This window comes from Sebastes fasciatus, chromosome 3, assembly GCF_043250625.1.
Source record: "Sebastes fasciatus isolate fSebFas1 chromosome 3, fSebFas1.pri, whole genome shotgun sequence".
Classification (NCBI taxonomy): domain Eukaryota; kingdom Metazoa; phylum Chordata; class Actinopteri; order Perciformes; family Sebastidae; genus Sebastes; species Sebastes fasciatus.
The window spans coordinates 40,688,416-40,706,263 of NC_133797.1; the positions used below are offsets into that span (position 1 = coordinate 40,688,416).

Sequence of the window (17,848 nt, forward strand, 5' to 3'; positions counted from 1 at the left end):
CTTTTTAATTAATTATTAATATGTCTTTTAACCATTTAACCGATAGCGTTAATCTTAAATCTTAAAATTCTTAATGTTGGTTAAAGGTCAACATCTCTACTGGGAATGAATGAGTTTATTAAAAAACTAAAGATGTTAAAACATTCGATATAAAACTGCAAACCGTTTCAGATCGGTCTTGTAGAGTCTAGTTATTTAACCGGCACACAGTGTGAGAATTAGTATTTCATTTTGAATAAGCTCTCATCACTGACCGGCTGATGCGTCAGTGTGATGCAGAGTTTCGCAGGACGTCTGCTTCATGTGTGAACGTGTCGCTCTCCTGACGGCTGACTGCTTATTTTCAGAGCTTGTTGCGGTCTCACGTCGCCACCAGGGAACTCACGCTCCGCTCATTACAGCTAAAGTAAATGTAATTTCACATGACAAGCTCAGCTCTCAGAATAGGACGTGATGATGTTTCCATTTTTGAAGAAGAGTGCCTCTCAATTAAAAGTCACTCCTGTAAATGTGGTAATTTGGTGAAAGCTTCACGGAGAGAACCGAATAAAAAAACCTCTTATACAAGTCTTAAAATGTAACTAACCAGAGGAACAGTCATGATTAAGAAATCACCATTTAGTCATGTTGATCACGTTTAATGAAACTTTAAAACCCAACTGAGCAATTACGGAAATCTCCGGTTGCCAGTAAAAAAACAATCATATTGGATTCAGTTGTCGAAACGGCAACAGCTGACAAGCAACATTTATTCTTCATGTAGTGTTTGTGAAAGTAAATACTCAAATCTAATATAGCAGAGCAGTGAATTGAGAAGTAATGTTTAGCAGTTACTTCTTTCTAGTAGAGGCAGTAAAGCTGCAGACACGTGTGCGTGTTTGGCATTAAAGGGCACAACGGAGGCCAGTATTATGACATTTAGCACATTCAGATCCTCCTCCTCCTCCAGGAGACAATAAAACAAGTCATCCCAAAATAAAGTTTAGTTACGTTCAAAAGAAAAACTTCTAAAATTGTGATAATTGGCCCTTTAACTAAAAGATGTTTAGCATCATCAACCAGTCAGAGGTCAGTTTCCCAAATCCACCTGTAATACCAACGAGGCTTAATTTAAGTCAGACATTTTACAAGATTACATTTTACATCAACTATGGCTGTCAAAAGATTAAAATATTTAATCATGATTGTGCATAGTTAATCGCAATTAATCGCACATTTATCTGTTCTAAATGAACCTTAAAGGGAGATTAGTCAAGTATTTAATCCTCTTATCAACATGGGAGTGGACAAATATGCTGCTTTATGTAAATGTATGTATATATTTATTATTGTAAATCAATTAACACAAAACAGAAACCCTCACAGGTACTGCGTTTAGCATAAAACAATATATCAAATCAGAACATGGCAAACTGCATGTGATTATCATAAAGTGGGCATGTCTGTAAAGAGGAGACTCGTCTGTACCCATAGAACCCATTTACATTCACTGATCTGGAGGTCAGAGGTCAAGGGACAACTTTGAAAATGGCCATGCTGATTTTTCCTCACCAAAATTTAGCGCAATTTCAGGTTTTCTAGTTTCATATGATGACGTTTCTTCACTCTGGCTTTAAAACTGAGCCGCTGCAACCTCCGAAAGATCGATTGCGTTAACGCTTTAAAGACATTTGTGGCATTAAAACAAATTAGCGTTAACTATGACAGCCCGTATTTGAACACATCATGAGAACGTTATAATTTACCTTGTTCAAGATTGTGTGTGCAACAAAATCATTATTAACTAGATGTATCTGAGCTCGTTGTGGCGGTTACACCACGTCTGAAAAGAGATTTAAGTCGATTATTGTGCAGCTATTTAATAATATATGCAAAAAAAACTACAAAACAATCTTTGTATTTTAATATTAAAATTACAAAATATGATGTGTGCTTCCATAAGTTAGTACTAACCAATAATATCATGACGTCCATCCATAAAAACAGACTAGAAAGCCTCAAATGAGTCTTTTAGAGCCACATCTCTGTATAATACTCTCATACAGACGTGATGTTACAGAATCCTGCAGTAAATGTCGTCAAATCCAAAAAGAAAAGCCGTATATTAGAAATGTTTGCGTTCACCTGCAGACCTGCAGAGGTTTTACAGTGACTCATGACGGGAGTGGAAACCACACGAGTGCGTCATTTATGCTCGCAGCCATTTTCCAAGTATTCAGCTAATTTCCCCACTGAAGCGTTTTAAGGAATGAGAGCTTGAATATGTAAAATAAGATTAAAAGAGCTCTGGCTGGCAGTGAGGGAACTTAGTGAAACATCCCTGAACCCTAAATCCTGCTGGGACGTCTGACCTCTGACTGCTTTGGTTAATAAAACAAGTGGAAATGTCTCTTTATAAACGTCATGGAACTGCTTAGTTCATCATTTTCTCTCTAACAGCACGACAAAAGCAAAAAACAAATTGCACATGAAAAGAAATCTGGATTAAAAATACAATTGATTGTGCATAAAGCCTTTGTACAGGAAATCTGTCCATTTACACAATAATTCATTATAGTTTATATTCATACAGCAGTGCAACACACCCTTGCGTGGGTAGTGTTACCTGACATGACACAAAGAAACATCATGAGCCACGGCGTCCAGCAGAGGGAGCTGTGAGCCTAAATCTGGGCTGCGTGTGGAGACATCCTGCCCAGCAACTGTCCCTCCTCTCATTAACTAAAGCTTTTTCAATCAAACAGGCGAACCCATTCGCTCTGAGCCAAGGTTGTGTCTCTCCTCACCCAGTGAGAGTAACAAAGCCTCAGCCAATCGTGTGCTGAACCGCCCGCAGGGGCGCGAAGGCTGCGGCGGCAGGCTGCAGACCTGACTTCACCTCGCCGAGACGGATCTCAATCAGGGCGGGAAATGAACCGTTTCTCTGTCCGCTGGCCAGAGCGTCAGGACATCTGACAAAGTGTCCAGCGGAGCAAAACCAGCAATCTAGTATATCGGACGGGCACGATGAGTGTGCATGTTGTCTGTTTTGACCACAGCAGCTGATTTCAGAGGTGACTAATTCATCCCCCATCAGTGAAATCAGCTGCTGTCATTGTGATTCACCTGATGATGACTAGTCCTCGCTGGTTATTTCCCACCCTGATTCACATGTAGGCACATAAACATACTGCACGTTTTACCATATAGAAAAATATATTTAAGGCAACACTGAAAAGACCCCTGACCCACTCCTCCCTCCCTCCCACGCTGCTCCTGTCCGCTTAAAACACAAAGAACGGTGTCTTTTATCGATTTAACAACTAGGGATGCACCGATACCACGATTTATCAGACCGAGTACAAGTACTTACATTTGGGTACTCGCCGATACCGAGTACCGATACGAGTACTTCTCTGTGCCAAAAGACCCTCGTTAACAGCCAGCTGGAGGGCGTGAGCGACACACGGCAGGCTGGGGAGTCCCGCATACGAGACGGTGCGCCGCGACCGGCTCGGGGCGAAGGTGGCATGCGGCGGCTGCAGCTTTTTCAGCGCTCCTTGCCCGGACCTCGCCCCACCGTGGACAAAGGGCTCGCTGCGCCTTCTCTCCCCTGCGACTGTCGATCAGCCCACGTAAAAGGCGCCAGGGGTCTGCAGCGATGTCTGCAACCCACCCGACCCGTCTTGAAAAGCGACCAAGGAGTCTAACTCACGCGCGAATCAGAGGGTGCACGCAAAACCCTGTGGCGCAATGAAAGTGAGGGGCCGTCTCGCCGCACCGTCGGGGAGGTGGAGCGTACCGATACTGGTATCGGGTATCGGCGAATCCCTATTTAACAGTTAATGAATCCATAGTGATCAGAGTCCAAAAACGACTTTCTGGCTGCCAAGAATTCACCAGCCAACTGAAATGAATGTCACAGCAGCTGTTCAAGTGACATTCTGTGTTTCCTTTTCTTTCTGTACAGCGCCGTTATAACTTTTTAAAACTACTTATTTACAAAATCGATCACGTTTGTGGTTCTTCGGCATCATTCAAAAGTTGGTTTAGAAGAACTGAAGTGCTGTTGTTTTCTAACGTTGCTGCCGTATGTTATAAGTGTTCTCTTATTTATTAACAAATATAATATTACTGCCACTGGACATCTGTTGGGTTTACATTTCAAATCCTGATGTTGTTAATAGAAAATATCTTGATTTGCTGAACTTGTTTGTGTGTTTTAGTTTTAACCCGACAGCAGCAGCAGCAGCCTCCCGTCCCGACCCTCCCAGTGAGTACCATTATTATTATTATCAGACAATAATAACCGAAATGCACCAATGTGAAATACATAATACCACCGGAGCTTCCCGTGTGTTTAACTCCTCTGCTCACGGGTTTGTGTCACTAGAATCATAAAAAAAAAGCAGAGAGAAGGAGGATTGAACCCGAACTTCTCTCTGCAGGTCACCACTTTCTCCTCCGTGGGGTGGAAAGGAAGGAAGGAAGGGAGGGAGGGAGGGAGGGGGAGGAGGAGGAATGTCCATCTTCCTTTATCTGTCCATCCATCCATCCGTCTGTCTGTCTGTCCGTCCGTCCTAACGGGGAGGAGTCGGTGAACGTGGTCGAGAGGTCAGAGGTCACTGGCCATCAGAGAGCGAAGAAGAGGATGAGGACCACGATCATGATGGTGACCAGCACGCCGATGGCACACCACTGTCTCCGACCTGAAGACACAGTAGGAGACGTCTTTAGATGCAATACACTCTAACATCTAATGTCTATTTCATTCATAATTAATAGGTTTTTCTAGGCGACAGTGCAACTTTCTTTAAAGGGGATAGTTCAGGTGTTTTGAAAACGGATTTTAGACACCTAAAAAAATCAACATCCGTTTAAGTGTACGCTATATTTAGAGTATTTTTGCCGGTTTACCTTGCCGTGAGACACCTATCGATGTTTCCGCTGGGGAACTGAAGCTGTTATCTTTGCTCTCGCCAAAGAAACCAGACTCCGTTGAGAAAAAAGCCTGTAATTTTAACCTCACACAACCCGGGTGTGTTGCTGGTCTACCGCCGCCTCCATCGGTTCAGCTAAGTTCCCACTACACCTCTTTTAAAGTCGTCAGATCTCAGCCCTGCTCACACGACACAACCTGCTGTCGTGTAATCGTTGTGGTTTTCACACTACATGACTGAGCGCCGTCAGGAGGTCACACACTACGAGATCTTTCACCGGGAGGAATCCAAACTATGTTTTGTCACGAAAATGCGCGACGAATCCACGGTAAATGACGTGATGCCGTACGAGAGACACGTTGCTGATGTAGTCGTTGGCACGTGTTCACAAAACAGCTGGTTTCCACACTCTTTACTATTTATTCCTCTACACCAGGGGTCAGCAACCTGCAGCTCTTTAGCTCCTCTCCAGTGGATTTATAAAAATGGAAATGAATAATTGTTTTTTTGTTTACATTTTCTTTTTTATTGATCATTGTTGAAGGTCTATGGTACGACGGTACGACGGAGTATTAGGGCCACATTGAGGAAAAAAATAAATCTGAGATTTCGAGAATAGTCATAGTAATATGAGAATAAAGTCATAATATTATAAAGTAGTAATTTTACGTGTCATTTTCTTTTTTTTCTCGTAAAGTTCTGACTTTATTCTCGTAATATTACGATTTTTATTCTTGTCATGTCAGGAGGAGAGAGGTGGAAGGAGGGAGCTGAGAGGTTAGACTGGGAGGTGGGAGGGTAAACAGAGGTGGGAGCTGTGAGGAGAGAGGTGGGAGGTCAAAAGAGGGAGGATGGAGCTGGAAGGAGGGAGCTGAGAGGTTAGACTGGGGCTGTTTTCGAAACCGCATACTGCATACTACTGAGGAGCGCAGTATGCAGTATACAGTACATACTGTATACTGCGTTCCTCAGTAGTATGCAGTATGTGACAGTTAAAGTGATGTATTTAGCAGTATGCTAGACGAGGCTTAAGCCTTCAAACCAGCTCTTAAAGCACAGGACAAAAAAACTAACTTGTACCACTATTACAATATTATCAAAAAATACAACTTTGATTTTGTTGTTTATGTTGTGCTTGTTTACTTTATAAGATACTGCAGGTTTAAACTATTTATTCTGACAGCTCATAAAGAAGTCCGACAAACAGGATCATCAACGAGGAGAGACGGGAAATATAAAACATTCATCCACAACGTTTACTTTACTCAAACTGCTTTTTCAGTTACAGCAAAAGGACTGATCTCCCTCCAGATATTAGAGACATGTTGTCTCATCAGGAACCTCTCTGCCCCGTCAGAAGCTGCTCTTTCCCTCTCCTCTTCTCTCTCCTCTTCCTCTTCCTCTCCTCTTCCTCTTCCTCTCCTCTCCTCTTCTCTCTCCTCTTCCTCTCCTCTCATCTTCTCTCTCCTCTTCCTCTCCTCTCCTCTTCTCTCTCCTCTTCTCTCTCCTCTTCCTCTCCTCTCCTCTTCTCTCCTCTCCTCTTCTCTCTCCTCTTCCTCTCCTCTCATCTTCCCTCGCCACTCTGCTGCTCTGCAGCCGCTCTGTGAGCGTCACTGGCCGGCTCTCCAGCGAGCTACGCCCGCGGGCGATTGTGGAGCTTTTCAACTCCAAAAAGGCAAATAAACACAGGTTCCTGTTAATTTATAATGGACATCTGTGTTGTGATATTTAAACAAACTATCCGTCAACAAGGAAATCAAAGCCTCTCGTCTACAGACCGGTCTCTAGAGAGCTCCAGCAGCTCATAGCGGTCTCTGAGCGTGACTACCCGGCTTGCTGGCAGCGACCCGGGCAGGCGCTCGCTGGCTGTCACGGTATTCTGTGGAGCTTCTAAACTCCGACAACGGTGGAACAAATGTTCGATTCGCCATCTAACTTCGTAAAACTGCCGATATTAATAATCTACACAGTTGATTTCTCGCCTCAAAAACTTTCAGAAGTGAATTTAGTGTTGAAATGGCTACAGAAAACGTAAAAAAAGAGCAGCTTTTGGCTGCTGTTTTTATACCCGTAGCCTGTGCTGTTCCGGCGCTTTGCATTGTGGGATACAGTAGGCGAGATAGACTGGTCCGATGCATACTGGAGAATTTTTCCAAATCAGTACGTCATCCGGGTATTTCTGGCATACTGGAGATTTTGCTTTTGTTCGCATACTGCATACTACATACTACATTTTGGCCAAATCAGTACGTACTACTAGTATAGTATGCGGTTTCGAAAACAGCCTGGGAGATGGGAGCTGTAAGGAGGTAGGAGGAGAGAGGTGGGAGGAGGGAGCTGAGAGGTTAGACTGGGAGGTGGGAGCTGTGAGGAGGAGAGAGGTGGGAGGAGGGAGAGGTTAGACTGGGTGCTGGGAGCTGGGAGGAGGAGAGAGGTGGGAGGAGGGAGCTGAGAGGTTAGACTGGGTGCTGGGAGCTGGGAGGAGGAGAGAGGTGGGAGGAGGGAGCTGAGAGGTTAGACTGGGTGCTGGGAGCTGAGTTCAGTGATTGAACTCTTAGTGGAGGAAACCGAGTGTTTAATTACACAACAGGACGTCTGCTAATGAACCAGAGATCTGGATGTTCTGTTAATTATACTGTGATAGAAACTTCTACACTTGAATCTGTTGTGATTGATTAACTTTGTACAAACAATTTAACTCCACCAGAGGAAACGAGACACTGAACTGAAAAAGATCCGCTTCAGAAAAAGTGACTGTGGAAATATATTTTTTTTTCTGTATTGTACATATTGTTGATCCAATGAGTAAATAAAGTCATTAATAACTACCCTGATACATGGTGGTATTATTATTGTTCTGCTTCTGAATGGTTTAAAGACTCAAAGTGAAGTTCGGAGACGCTGTCATCCTAACGTGTTTGTGCTCATGAATAACAGAAAGGTAACTGTGTGTGTAAACTTACTGCTGGTCATGTGAGACACCTTCTCCAGCTTCTTCAGGACCGAGTCCATACGGGACGACGTCTGGTCCATCTCGTCTCCAAAGTCCCCCAACATGCTGAACACACAGAAGAGCTCACAGTCATTTAAACAAAGTGCAAAAACACCCAAAAAACTACTCATGCACATTCATGTTTCTGCTTTTTAAGAATATATGTTTTGAATCTAACATTAGAAACTCAAACTCCAAGTAGTTAAAAATCTATTAGCCACTAAAACCAATTATTATGATCAAGCTTTAGTGTCCTCGACCGTTGCAGACTTTTACAGATTAAACTTATAAATGACTTATCACCCACAGTGTTTATTACATCACACAATATTATTATTATAAGTGTTGGATGAAACAGATATACTGACAATTCAGCTATTTATAGAGCACTGGGGCTAAAAATGTAGTTTGTTCTGAGTGTTGGGACAGGAGAGAGGAGAGAGGTGGGAGCTGTGAGGAGGGAGATGAGAGGAGGGAGCTGAGAGGAGAGAGGTGGGAGCTGTGAGGAGGGAGCTCAGAGGAGGGAGGTGAGAGGAGAGAGGTGGGAGCTGTGAGGAGGGAGCTCAGAGGAGGGAGGTGAGAAGAGAGGTTGGAGCTGAGAGGTGAGGAGGGAGATGAGAGGAGGAAGCTCAGAGGAGGGAGCTGAGAGGAGAGAGGTGGGAGCTGTGAGGAGGGAGATGAGAGGAGGGAGCTGAGAGGAGAGAGGAGAGAGGTGGGAGCTGTGAGGAGGGAGCTCAGAGGAGGGAGGTGAGAAGAGAGGTTGGAGCTGAGAGGTGAGGAGGGAGATGAGAAGAGGGAGCTCTAAGGAGGGAGGTGAAAAAAGGGAGCGAGCTGGGAGCAGCGAGGAGGAGGTAAGAAGAGGGAGGTAAGAGGAGGGAGGTGAGGGGAGAAAGGTGGGAGGCGGGAGCTGTGAGGAGGGAGGCAAAAGGAGAGAGATGGGAGCAGTGAAGAGGGAGGTGAGAGTAAATGAGGGAGGTAAGAGGAGGGAGTAGCGAGCTGTAAGGAGGGAGGAGGGAGTAGAGGAGGGAGGTGTAGGGAGGGAGGTGACAGGTGGGAGAAGGGAGCCAAGAGGTGTGAGGTGAGAGATGGGAGATGGGAGCAATGAAGAGGAAGGTGAGAGGAGGGAGGTGAGAGGAGGGAGGCTAAACGAATTGCTTTAAAGATGGTGGGGCCAAAAATGTCTCTACTCTATTGTGAATCTATTGTGAGTGAGTGTTTACTGCTCCTGCTGTGTTGTTCTCTCTCTACCAACGCGACATGACAGGAGAGAAAATGATGCCACAATAAGCTGAAATCATTCTGGTCCTACTTCCTGACACTCAGCCTTCTGTTGACTAAACAAATCCACCTCCTGGACGGTAACAGGAAACATTGATGGGACCATTTAGACCTCATAAATTAACAACTTAAGAAACTCAGTGATGTTCAGTTCTACGTTGCTCTGTGGAGAAATTATCATTAAAAACGCATAAAAATAAGAAATGTAATAAAATACAGCAGAATGAGGTCCATAGCACCGCTGGCTGTAAAAAGACTTTATTATTCAGACTTGGCCATTAAACTTCTTATTACTGAGCAGTAAAGGGATATAATGGCTCTACTTTACTTCAGTTAGGATTTAATACATTTACCAATATTCCTTCTGATAACTCCCACAGAATGGTTAAGGGGTCGTACACATGCCACGTCTTTTGCGCTCAAATCCATTGTTGTCAATGTCGAGGCGCGGCCTGAGATAAAAACAGGCGCGCACCGCGTGTCATGTGACGACGAACGACCAATCACAGCCGCCAAATATCTTTTCTTTCTTCTGTAAATATCAGTTTAGTGTCTTATCTCAACTTGAGAAATTTGTTTGACTTGACTTACACTGAGCTACATTTAAATATTTAAATGATTATGTTATTAATTATGTTATTTATAGTCAATCGAGGTAAATATTCGAGGGACACTTTGCAATGCAACATGTAACTGTGTAGAATAGTGCGTGTTTGCGTGTACACTCACACAGACTGCTCGTCGAGCTCGTCCCCGATGCGTCCCGACATGTCTTTGAGGACTCTGATGCTGCCTGACACCAACTCCAGCTGCTCGTCCTGCTCCTCCATGATCAGCTACACAGACACACACACACAGAGTTACTCTTCATCCTCAGCGTTTAGCATCATTTCCTAAACATATCTAACTGTTATTCCTGATGTTCTGTTTATTTTGCCTGATAAACATGGTTTTAATTCACTATTTGATATTTCGGAGGTTGTAGCAGGCTCAGTTTTAAAGGCACTGGAATCATATGAAACTAAAAACCCCAGGGAATCCATCGGTACCAACCATGTCATGCTTGCATGTAGTGAAGGAGGTTGAATAACACTCTAGATTTATGCAAAATTTTGGCGAGGAAAGCCTGTCATGGCCATTTTCCAAGGGGTCCCTTGACCTCTGACCTCCAGATATTTGAGTGAAAATGGGTTCTATGGGTACCCACGAGTCTCCCCTTTACAGACATGCCCACTTTATGATAATCACATGCAGTATAAATGTGTTAGTGTCTCCTATTCTAAAATGGTGTATCTGAATATTTCTGCACTCTGGGGTCTGTAAACAGTCTTGAATTACATAAATCCACGAGAGCAGAAGAGCAGAAATACGTTCTACCATTAAATCAAATGTGTGAACAAGCTCTTAGTGAAACCACAAGCTGACAGGATGTGTGAAGAAACATTTCCGTCACTCATCACCACAGGAAATAGAAACGTACAGCTCATACTCTCACACCGAAACTGAACCGTATACCTATATTTAATCCTCTTTCACTTCAGTCACAGCGTGATCGTTTGTAAAGCAGACAGAGATTTCATCTTTATAAAAAGGACTACACTCTCTTTGATCAAATCCTCCTCTTCATCTGTTAACATAAAAACAAGCATTACATTTTTAAGCTTTAGTCTGACAGTTAGGATGCAGAGAATATAAAACCGATTAACAGAATCTCTCTCTTCCTCCTTTCCCCCTTCCTCTTAATCAAACCCTACTTCTTTTCGTTCTTCCTTCCTTTTGCCTCCCAAATACTCGTTTTCCTCCTCCGCTCTGCTGTTTCATATTCCACCCATCTATTGTCCGTCCCTCTCTACCTGTTGTTGTTCCTGTTGATCCTGGATGTATCTGGAGTTTGCAGACACCAGATGAGCCTCCAGTCCCGTTGACCTGTCCTGGCCTGATGAAGTCAGCAGAGCCTGGACACACAACACACACACAACACACACACAAGACATGATGGGGTTTAATAGAGTGTGTGGATTATAGCTGCAGAAGCAGGCCTGTGGTTGGAACAATGTGCGTTTGACAGAGTTTGCTGGAGCTTTACAGTTGCTACGGACTACAACACTTTCCAAATCATGTATCAGATGTAAAAGAGTCAGAGCGACCTGCCGACAATTGAGGGAAAAAAATCTGAGATTTCCAGAATAAAGTCATAATATTACGGAAAAAAGTCGTAGTATTACATGAATAAAGTCAGAACTTTACGAGAAAAAAAAGTCGTAATATTTCAAGAATAAAGTCAGAACTTTACGAGAAAAAAAAGTCGTAATATTTCAAGAATAAAGTCAGAACTTTACGAGAAAAAAAAGTCGTAATATTTCAAGAATAAAGTCAGAACTTTACAAGAAAAAAAGAAAATAACATGTAAAATTATTACTTTATATTATTATGACTTTATTCTCATAATATTATGACTTTATTCTCGAAATCTCAGATTTATTATTTCCCTCAATGTGGCCCTAATACTCCGTCGTACCGTCGTACCATAGACCTACAACAATGACAAATACAAATTAAAATGTAAACATAAATCCACAGGGAGCCGCTGGAGAGGGGCTAAAGAGCTGCATGTGGCTCCGGAGTCGCAGGTTACTGACCCCTGGAATAGAATATATTTCTGCACATTCCTGCCAAGCTCTTTCATTTTAAAGTGAACATTGAACATATTTTTGTAATAGTAGTCCTACTTTTAAAATATTTTTATTGTATTTTTTTCTATTCTATATTTATTTTTCTTGTTTATGTACCAAAACAAATTCATTTTATGTGACTTGACATTGTATGTTGAGTGAATGTAATGAGTCTGCCACCTCTCTGCCCACACTGTTACTTATGTAGTTCATAATTAGTGCTGTGTATAACAGTTGCCGATTGATATATTATGAAACCGTGGTTATGAAACGTTACGACAGCTCCTCCTTTAAGTGTTTAAACATCAACCAACCTCTCTGTTCTTCTTCTCTGCCTGAGCCACAGCAGAAGGGCTGGACAACTGATCCTTCATGTCCTGCAAACACAAACACACAAGAGAACAATTTACATCCACAATGTGTCACAAACGTTGCAAAAACTTTAAAAGCCCAGCTCAGTCGGTGCCGACGGCTTCATTAATGAGATTTTCTGCAGCTGGACCAGAATCAAATCAAAGTGTCAGGAAGCCCTTTTGTCCCTCGGTAAAGCTCTTTTGTTTGGCTCAGATGACTCACTTCTCTTTTCAGGTCTATTTTAAGGGACGCCACCTTTGCCTGCAAGACCCATGTGTTAGAAACAGACTCATATTTTCCGTTGTGCCCGCAGCGTGGTCGTCGATTCACTTCAGCAGGTATTGATGGATAATCGATTATATGTCTCCTCACAATAAAAACACACGTGTTGCTCAGCGCTACGGGAGCTGCAGCTTTGACAAATGTTTGACTTTGCCTGACCCGTACAGTCTGTACGCTTTATTAAAAACACTTTAGTTGCCAAAACATAACAGAGTCCTTCCAGGAAACCTTTGTCTAATTCTCTCTCTTCCAACATGGCCACTTGTAACCACTGGTAACGCATTTCAAAATAAAACACACGAGGTAAAGTTTGTATATATATATAGACAGGGTTTCTGCTGGTACTTAAAAATCTTAAAAAGTCTTAGATTCAATTGTCTTAAATGTAGACCGAAAATTGTTTTTAATATGATTTTATAAGTCTTAAAATTAAAGAAGAAAGAAAGAGAGAAAAGCTGCTAAACTCAGGACGACACCACAGTGACTGTAGAAAGAGCTGTGTTGTTGTGTTGAAGTGGTGTGAAGAGAGAGAAGAGTCACTCTCACCGGACTCTCAACACACGGTATAATAATACTTTAGTGGATTATGTGTTTGCTGAATTACAGGAGATGCTTGGACCGATTCAGAAGAGATGGTGAATCTAATGTTATCGGTACATTTGATCGGTAACTAGAGCCGTGCTGTTATTTCCTTGTTTTTCAAGATTCAAGATGTTTGTCACGCCGGTTATACAAGTACAATCGTGTGAAATACTTTTTGCTGGGAAGCTCCATTAAAAAGAATAAATTATACTACAATAATAAAAGGAAATACTTTGTACAAGAGCATATTAACAACAGCTAGCAAGATATATATATATATATATATATATATATACATACCTCTTATACTATATATATACATATATATATAGTATAAGAGGTATAATATATATATATATATATATATATATATATATATATATATATATATATATATATATATATATATATATATATATATATATATATATATATATATATATATATATATATATATATATATAAGAGGTAGTGAGATAAACATAGAAGCAGAGTTGGGTACTATAAAAATATTGCACAGGCATTTATTTTTTATATTGCACATATTGTTGCTAACATTTTACAATGGAAACATACTATATATATATATATTTGTATGTAATGGCTACACTGTTTCCAAAGATACCTCAAACATATCTTTGGCATTTCTGCACTGCATTATTTATCTGCAGATAAATATGCAGTCAGTCGCTAATAGATTTTTTCTTTCTTTTTTTTTTTTAAACAAATCCAACTCATTAAACACAAACTAAAACAAATCAATTGAAATGTAATTACAATACACACACACACAAAAGACCAAGCAAAGACTATAAGATTTGACATCCCGATATATGAGATGGCAAAAACTACACGATTGAAAAATCAATAAAAAAAACTCCAATATGAGTTGATGAATGTTACCTGGACAGATTTCCTGGTTCGCTCCACAAAGTCTCTCCTCTCCTGAAGTTCGTTGTCGCCCAGTCTGAACTTCCCCGGGTTCGACTCCACGATACCTGAGACGGTTAAGGAACCCAACGCACACACCGACATGTCTTACTGTTAAAACTCTGCAACACATTTTCATGCATTTATTGACAACAGCTGATACAATTTAAGGAGACAAAATAGGTTTGAAAAAGAAAAAATACAAATAAAAAGTAGAGAAAGTTAATCAGGAAATTGTTGTGTTCTGTAATCTGACTCTTTATTTACAGTAGCAAGGATTTTAATGTTGTCTTCCTTCTGTTATATAACTCACATCCAGTTAAAACAATGTGTCACAGCTTTTATTATTAAAGTTAAAACCAATTTCATTTATTAGTCATTGAATAAATCCTCTGATATAAAACATAATAATCACAGTTATGAGTCACAGCCGAATAAGAAGTTCAACCTTTAAATGGAAGCAGATTGTGTTCCCTCCTCTGCTCTATTAAAAATAATATGTCCTACCTAATGAGAGGGTCTTTTTATATCTCTGATATTTGCTTAATTATCATGTAAGTAGTCTTTTGGAGGTTAATACAGCTCCTGAGTAAGTGAAGGGTTAAAGGGAAGGAGAGGGTGAGACACAAAGCGTCTGTTTGTTTTAAAAATACGGTCGGTCATGTGAAGATGCGGGTTGTGAGGATGATGATGATGAGGGAAAGAGATTCTCCTGTTTAAAGGATACTGATGGTTTCACTGAGGTCCTCCAGGTCCCAGTCGATGGCCCTCAGACAGTTCCTCAGTTCATTGGCGCTCCAGTCCAGCTCATCACGGCTCACCTGAGACCACAGAAACCAACAGACACTTATTAACTAATATGTACGCTAGAATGATTCTACTCTATGCAAGTTTGATTTTCCTTACAACCACACAATTCACCAGAAAAGCAACTTAGTTTTCACAGTTTCTTGCTTACAAAAACATGGAGTTATGGGTGGTGATTCAGAGGAAACCAGGCTACGAACCGGACATCAAGGTGCATGCTGTCAGAACTGGTTTACATGTAGGAGTCGTGGTAGTAACCACTTTAATGTGGTTCAGTCCCATTTAACTCAACTTGAGTTGATGGTAACGTTTTGCCATTTGAAAGATGATTTTGGATTATCATCTAGTCTTCCTAAGGTCTCAACTGCTCAAAGGGGTTGATACTGAATTGGTCCCAATCAGAGTCCGAAATTAACTTTTTTCACTTCCTGTAACTGTCACAGACAAGTCTGCCACTCAGAAATTTAATCTGCCACTTTTGAAATCTCTGCGCTAAATGAAGGGATAACATTTTAGATCTGATGTCATTCAATGTTCGATATATTTTACAAACAAAAAACATTATATGCACGGTAAATCTCTTATAAAGCTCTTATATATAAATCACTCCTTTGACTGGTTCCTTCTTATCGGTGTACATACATGTGCACAAACCAAAATCAATACGGCCTGCGAACGGAGCTAGGCAAAAAAAGCGTTTAAAGGTCCCATATTGTAAAAAGTGAAATTTTCATGTCTTTTATATTATAAAGCAGGTTTAAGTGCGATATAAATACTGTTAAACTATCAAAACACTCAATATAGGGAGAAACATACACAGATCGTATTCAGAAATTGTGCGTTTGAAACAAGCCGTTAGGATTTCTGTCCATTTGTGATGTCACAAATATACATTATTTAGACCATTACACGGTTTTAAACATAAACATTCTAAATGTGTCCCAGTTTGTTTCCTGTTGCAGTGTATGTAAATAATATCATCTGACAGGACGTAAACATGGACCCAAACTGTTGCCTAGCAACGCAATTTCGTTGAAATGCACTAAAACGGAGCGTTTCAGACAGAGGATAAATACAGGTATATTCAGACAGACAGGATGAGGAAAATAAAGGTTTTTCTTGAACATAAAAGCATTTAAACGTGTTCTAGTAGAAACACAAAATACAAGTATGAACCTGAAAATGAGCACGATATGGGACCTTTAAATAAGCTACTTCTTCCTGGAATAATGTACAGAAGGAGCTGAAACTCTCAGAGCTGATTACTATGGGTGAATTAATTTAAATCCATTCTAAAGGATCGAGAAAATGGCAGTCTAGGTCGATGTGATTGTTCATGAATTTCTCACTGAATCGTTTTGAGTGTTGTTTTTATTTGATGTATGTGTGTTGAGCAGCTTTCTTGGCCACCATAGAGCTTTACAGTAGATCCTGCCCTCTGGTTTGGGCTGTGTTGAAGCAGTTGTATGAATGTAAAACCAGTCAGGCGGGTGTAGTTAGAGAGAACATGACACCTTCCACATGACTCTGAGAGGCTCACAGCTTCAGGACAGTGATTTGTGCAGTGATATTTGTTTCTCACCTGAGTCCCATCCTGCAACAGTTCCTCCCATCTATCAAACAGACCTCGAGCACGAGAAAGGGCTTTCTGCACCTCCCTGGACACACACACACACACACACACACACACACACACACACACACACACACACACAATGACATGAATAGACTGTTAGCAAGTTGACTTCACCCTTCACCCAGACTGATTCTAAAGCTGCACCCTGCTGCTGCTACTGCTGCTCTAGTGCTGCTGCTGTTACTGCTGCTGCTCTAGTGCTGCTGCTGCTCTAGTGCTGCTGCTGTTACTGCTGCTGCTCTAGTGCTGCTGCTACTGCTGCTCTAGTGCTGCTGCTGTTACTGTTGCTGCTCTAGTGCTGCTGCTGCTGCTCTAGTGCTGCTGCTGTTACTGCTGCTGCTCTAGTGCTGCTGCTGCTCTAGTGCTGCTGCTGTTACTGCTGCTGCTCTAGTGCTGCTGCTACTGCTGCTCTAGTGCTGCTGCTGTTACTGCTGCTGCTCTAGTGCTGCTGCTGTTACTGCTGCTGCTCTAGTGCTGCTGCTGCTCTAGTGCTGCTGCTGTTACTGCTGCTGCTCTAGTGCTGCTCTAGTGCTGCTGCTGTTACTGCTGCTGCTCTAGTGCTGCTGCTGCTGCTCTAGTGCTGCTGCTGTTACTGTTGCTGCTCTAGTGCTGCTGCTGTTACTGTTGCTGCTCTAGTGCTGCTGCTGCTCTAGCACTAAAGCTGCTGCTCCTCTAGTGCTGCTGCGTCTCTTCAACCAAAACAAACAGCAGCTCATCCTTCCTGAACCTCTCAGCTCCTCGCTAACAGCCAGACAGCAGACACACAGCTGCCCAGATGTTTTCACTGAGAACCAGATGATGAAACTGAACACAGTCTGAGACATGAACCCTTTAACTCCTGTTAACCCTTTAACCATTTAACCCTTTAACTCCTGTTAACCCTTTAACCCATGAACCCTTTAACCCTTTACTCTCTTTAGTCTACAGACATCAACAGACTGACCAGCTAGCTGTTAGCTCTGATGCTAGTTAGCTACAGCTAGCCTCAGCTTTAACTTCACTATGTAACTTTGTCTTTCAGGAGAAACACCAGCTAACTGTGGAGTAAAGCTTGGTATGTGTTAGTGATTGAATGGGCTGGAGGTATTGATGATTTGAAGGTTTATATTAGTATATTTCTCACCCCTTAACAACGAAGAACGGATCCTCCAGCGACATGATGCTGCTCTTCCGCTTCTCTCACCGCGCATGCGCACTGAGCAGACACTCAAACATCCTCCAGACAAATAACAAAATAAGGTTTTCTTTATATTATTAAATTTGCATAGATTAATATATTTAAATAAAGAAAATTACTGATTATTTAGAAAAATAATCTGTCTTCTTTCCTTGGGTTTTTAAAGAAACCAAACACCACATTTTCACATAATAATGTAAAGTCATTAAGAAGATGATG

At 41.6% G+C, this 17,848-nt stretch overlaps 2 protein-coding genes across 3 annotated transcripts in view; one reads left to right on the plus strand and one right to left on the minus strand.

Moving 5' to 3' along the window:
- nacc1b (nucleus accumbens associated 1, BEN and BTB (POZ) domain containing b) overlaps nt 1-17,848 on the plus strand; it is a 303,884-nt gene that overhangs the window by 43,902 nt on the left and 242,134 nt on the right. The gene's annotated exons all lie outside the window — the stretch shown is intronic.
- Nucleotides 618-17,659, minus strand: stx10 (syntaxin 10). The gene is made up of 9 exons (XM_074631195.1): nt 17,576-17,659; nt 16,399-16,474; nt 14,737-14,830; nt 13,983-14,077; nt 12,176-12,238; nt 11,043-11,144; nt 9,919-10,025; nt 7,883-7,977; nt 618-4,688 (listed from the first exon to the last, which is right to left on the minus strand). The coding sequence occupies exons 1-9, from the start codon at nt 17,608-17,610 to the stop codon at nt 4,612-4,614; spliced, it is 744 nt and encodes a 247-aa protein (XP_074487296.1). The 5' UTR covers nt 17,611-17,659; the 3' UTR covers nt 618-4,611.

What these genes read in the sequence shown, in the direction of transcription:
- stx10 (XM_074631195.1), bottom strand. Translation starts at nt 17,610, where the DNA reads ATGTCGCTGGAGGATCCGTTCTTCGTTGTTAAGGG. An exon ending in GAACCAGGAAATCTGTCCAG is followed by an intron (nt 12,239 to 13,982) that starts GTAACATTCATC and finishes TTGTGTTTGCAG; the next exon opens with GACATGAAGGATCAGTTGTC. An exon ending in ATCAACAGGAACAACAACAG is followed by an intron (nt 10,026 to 11,042) that starts GTAGAGAGGGAC and finishes GTGTCTGTGTAG; the next exon opens with CTGATCATGGAGGAGCAGGA.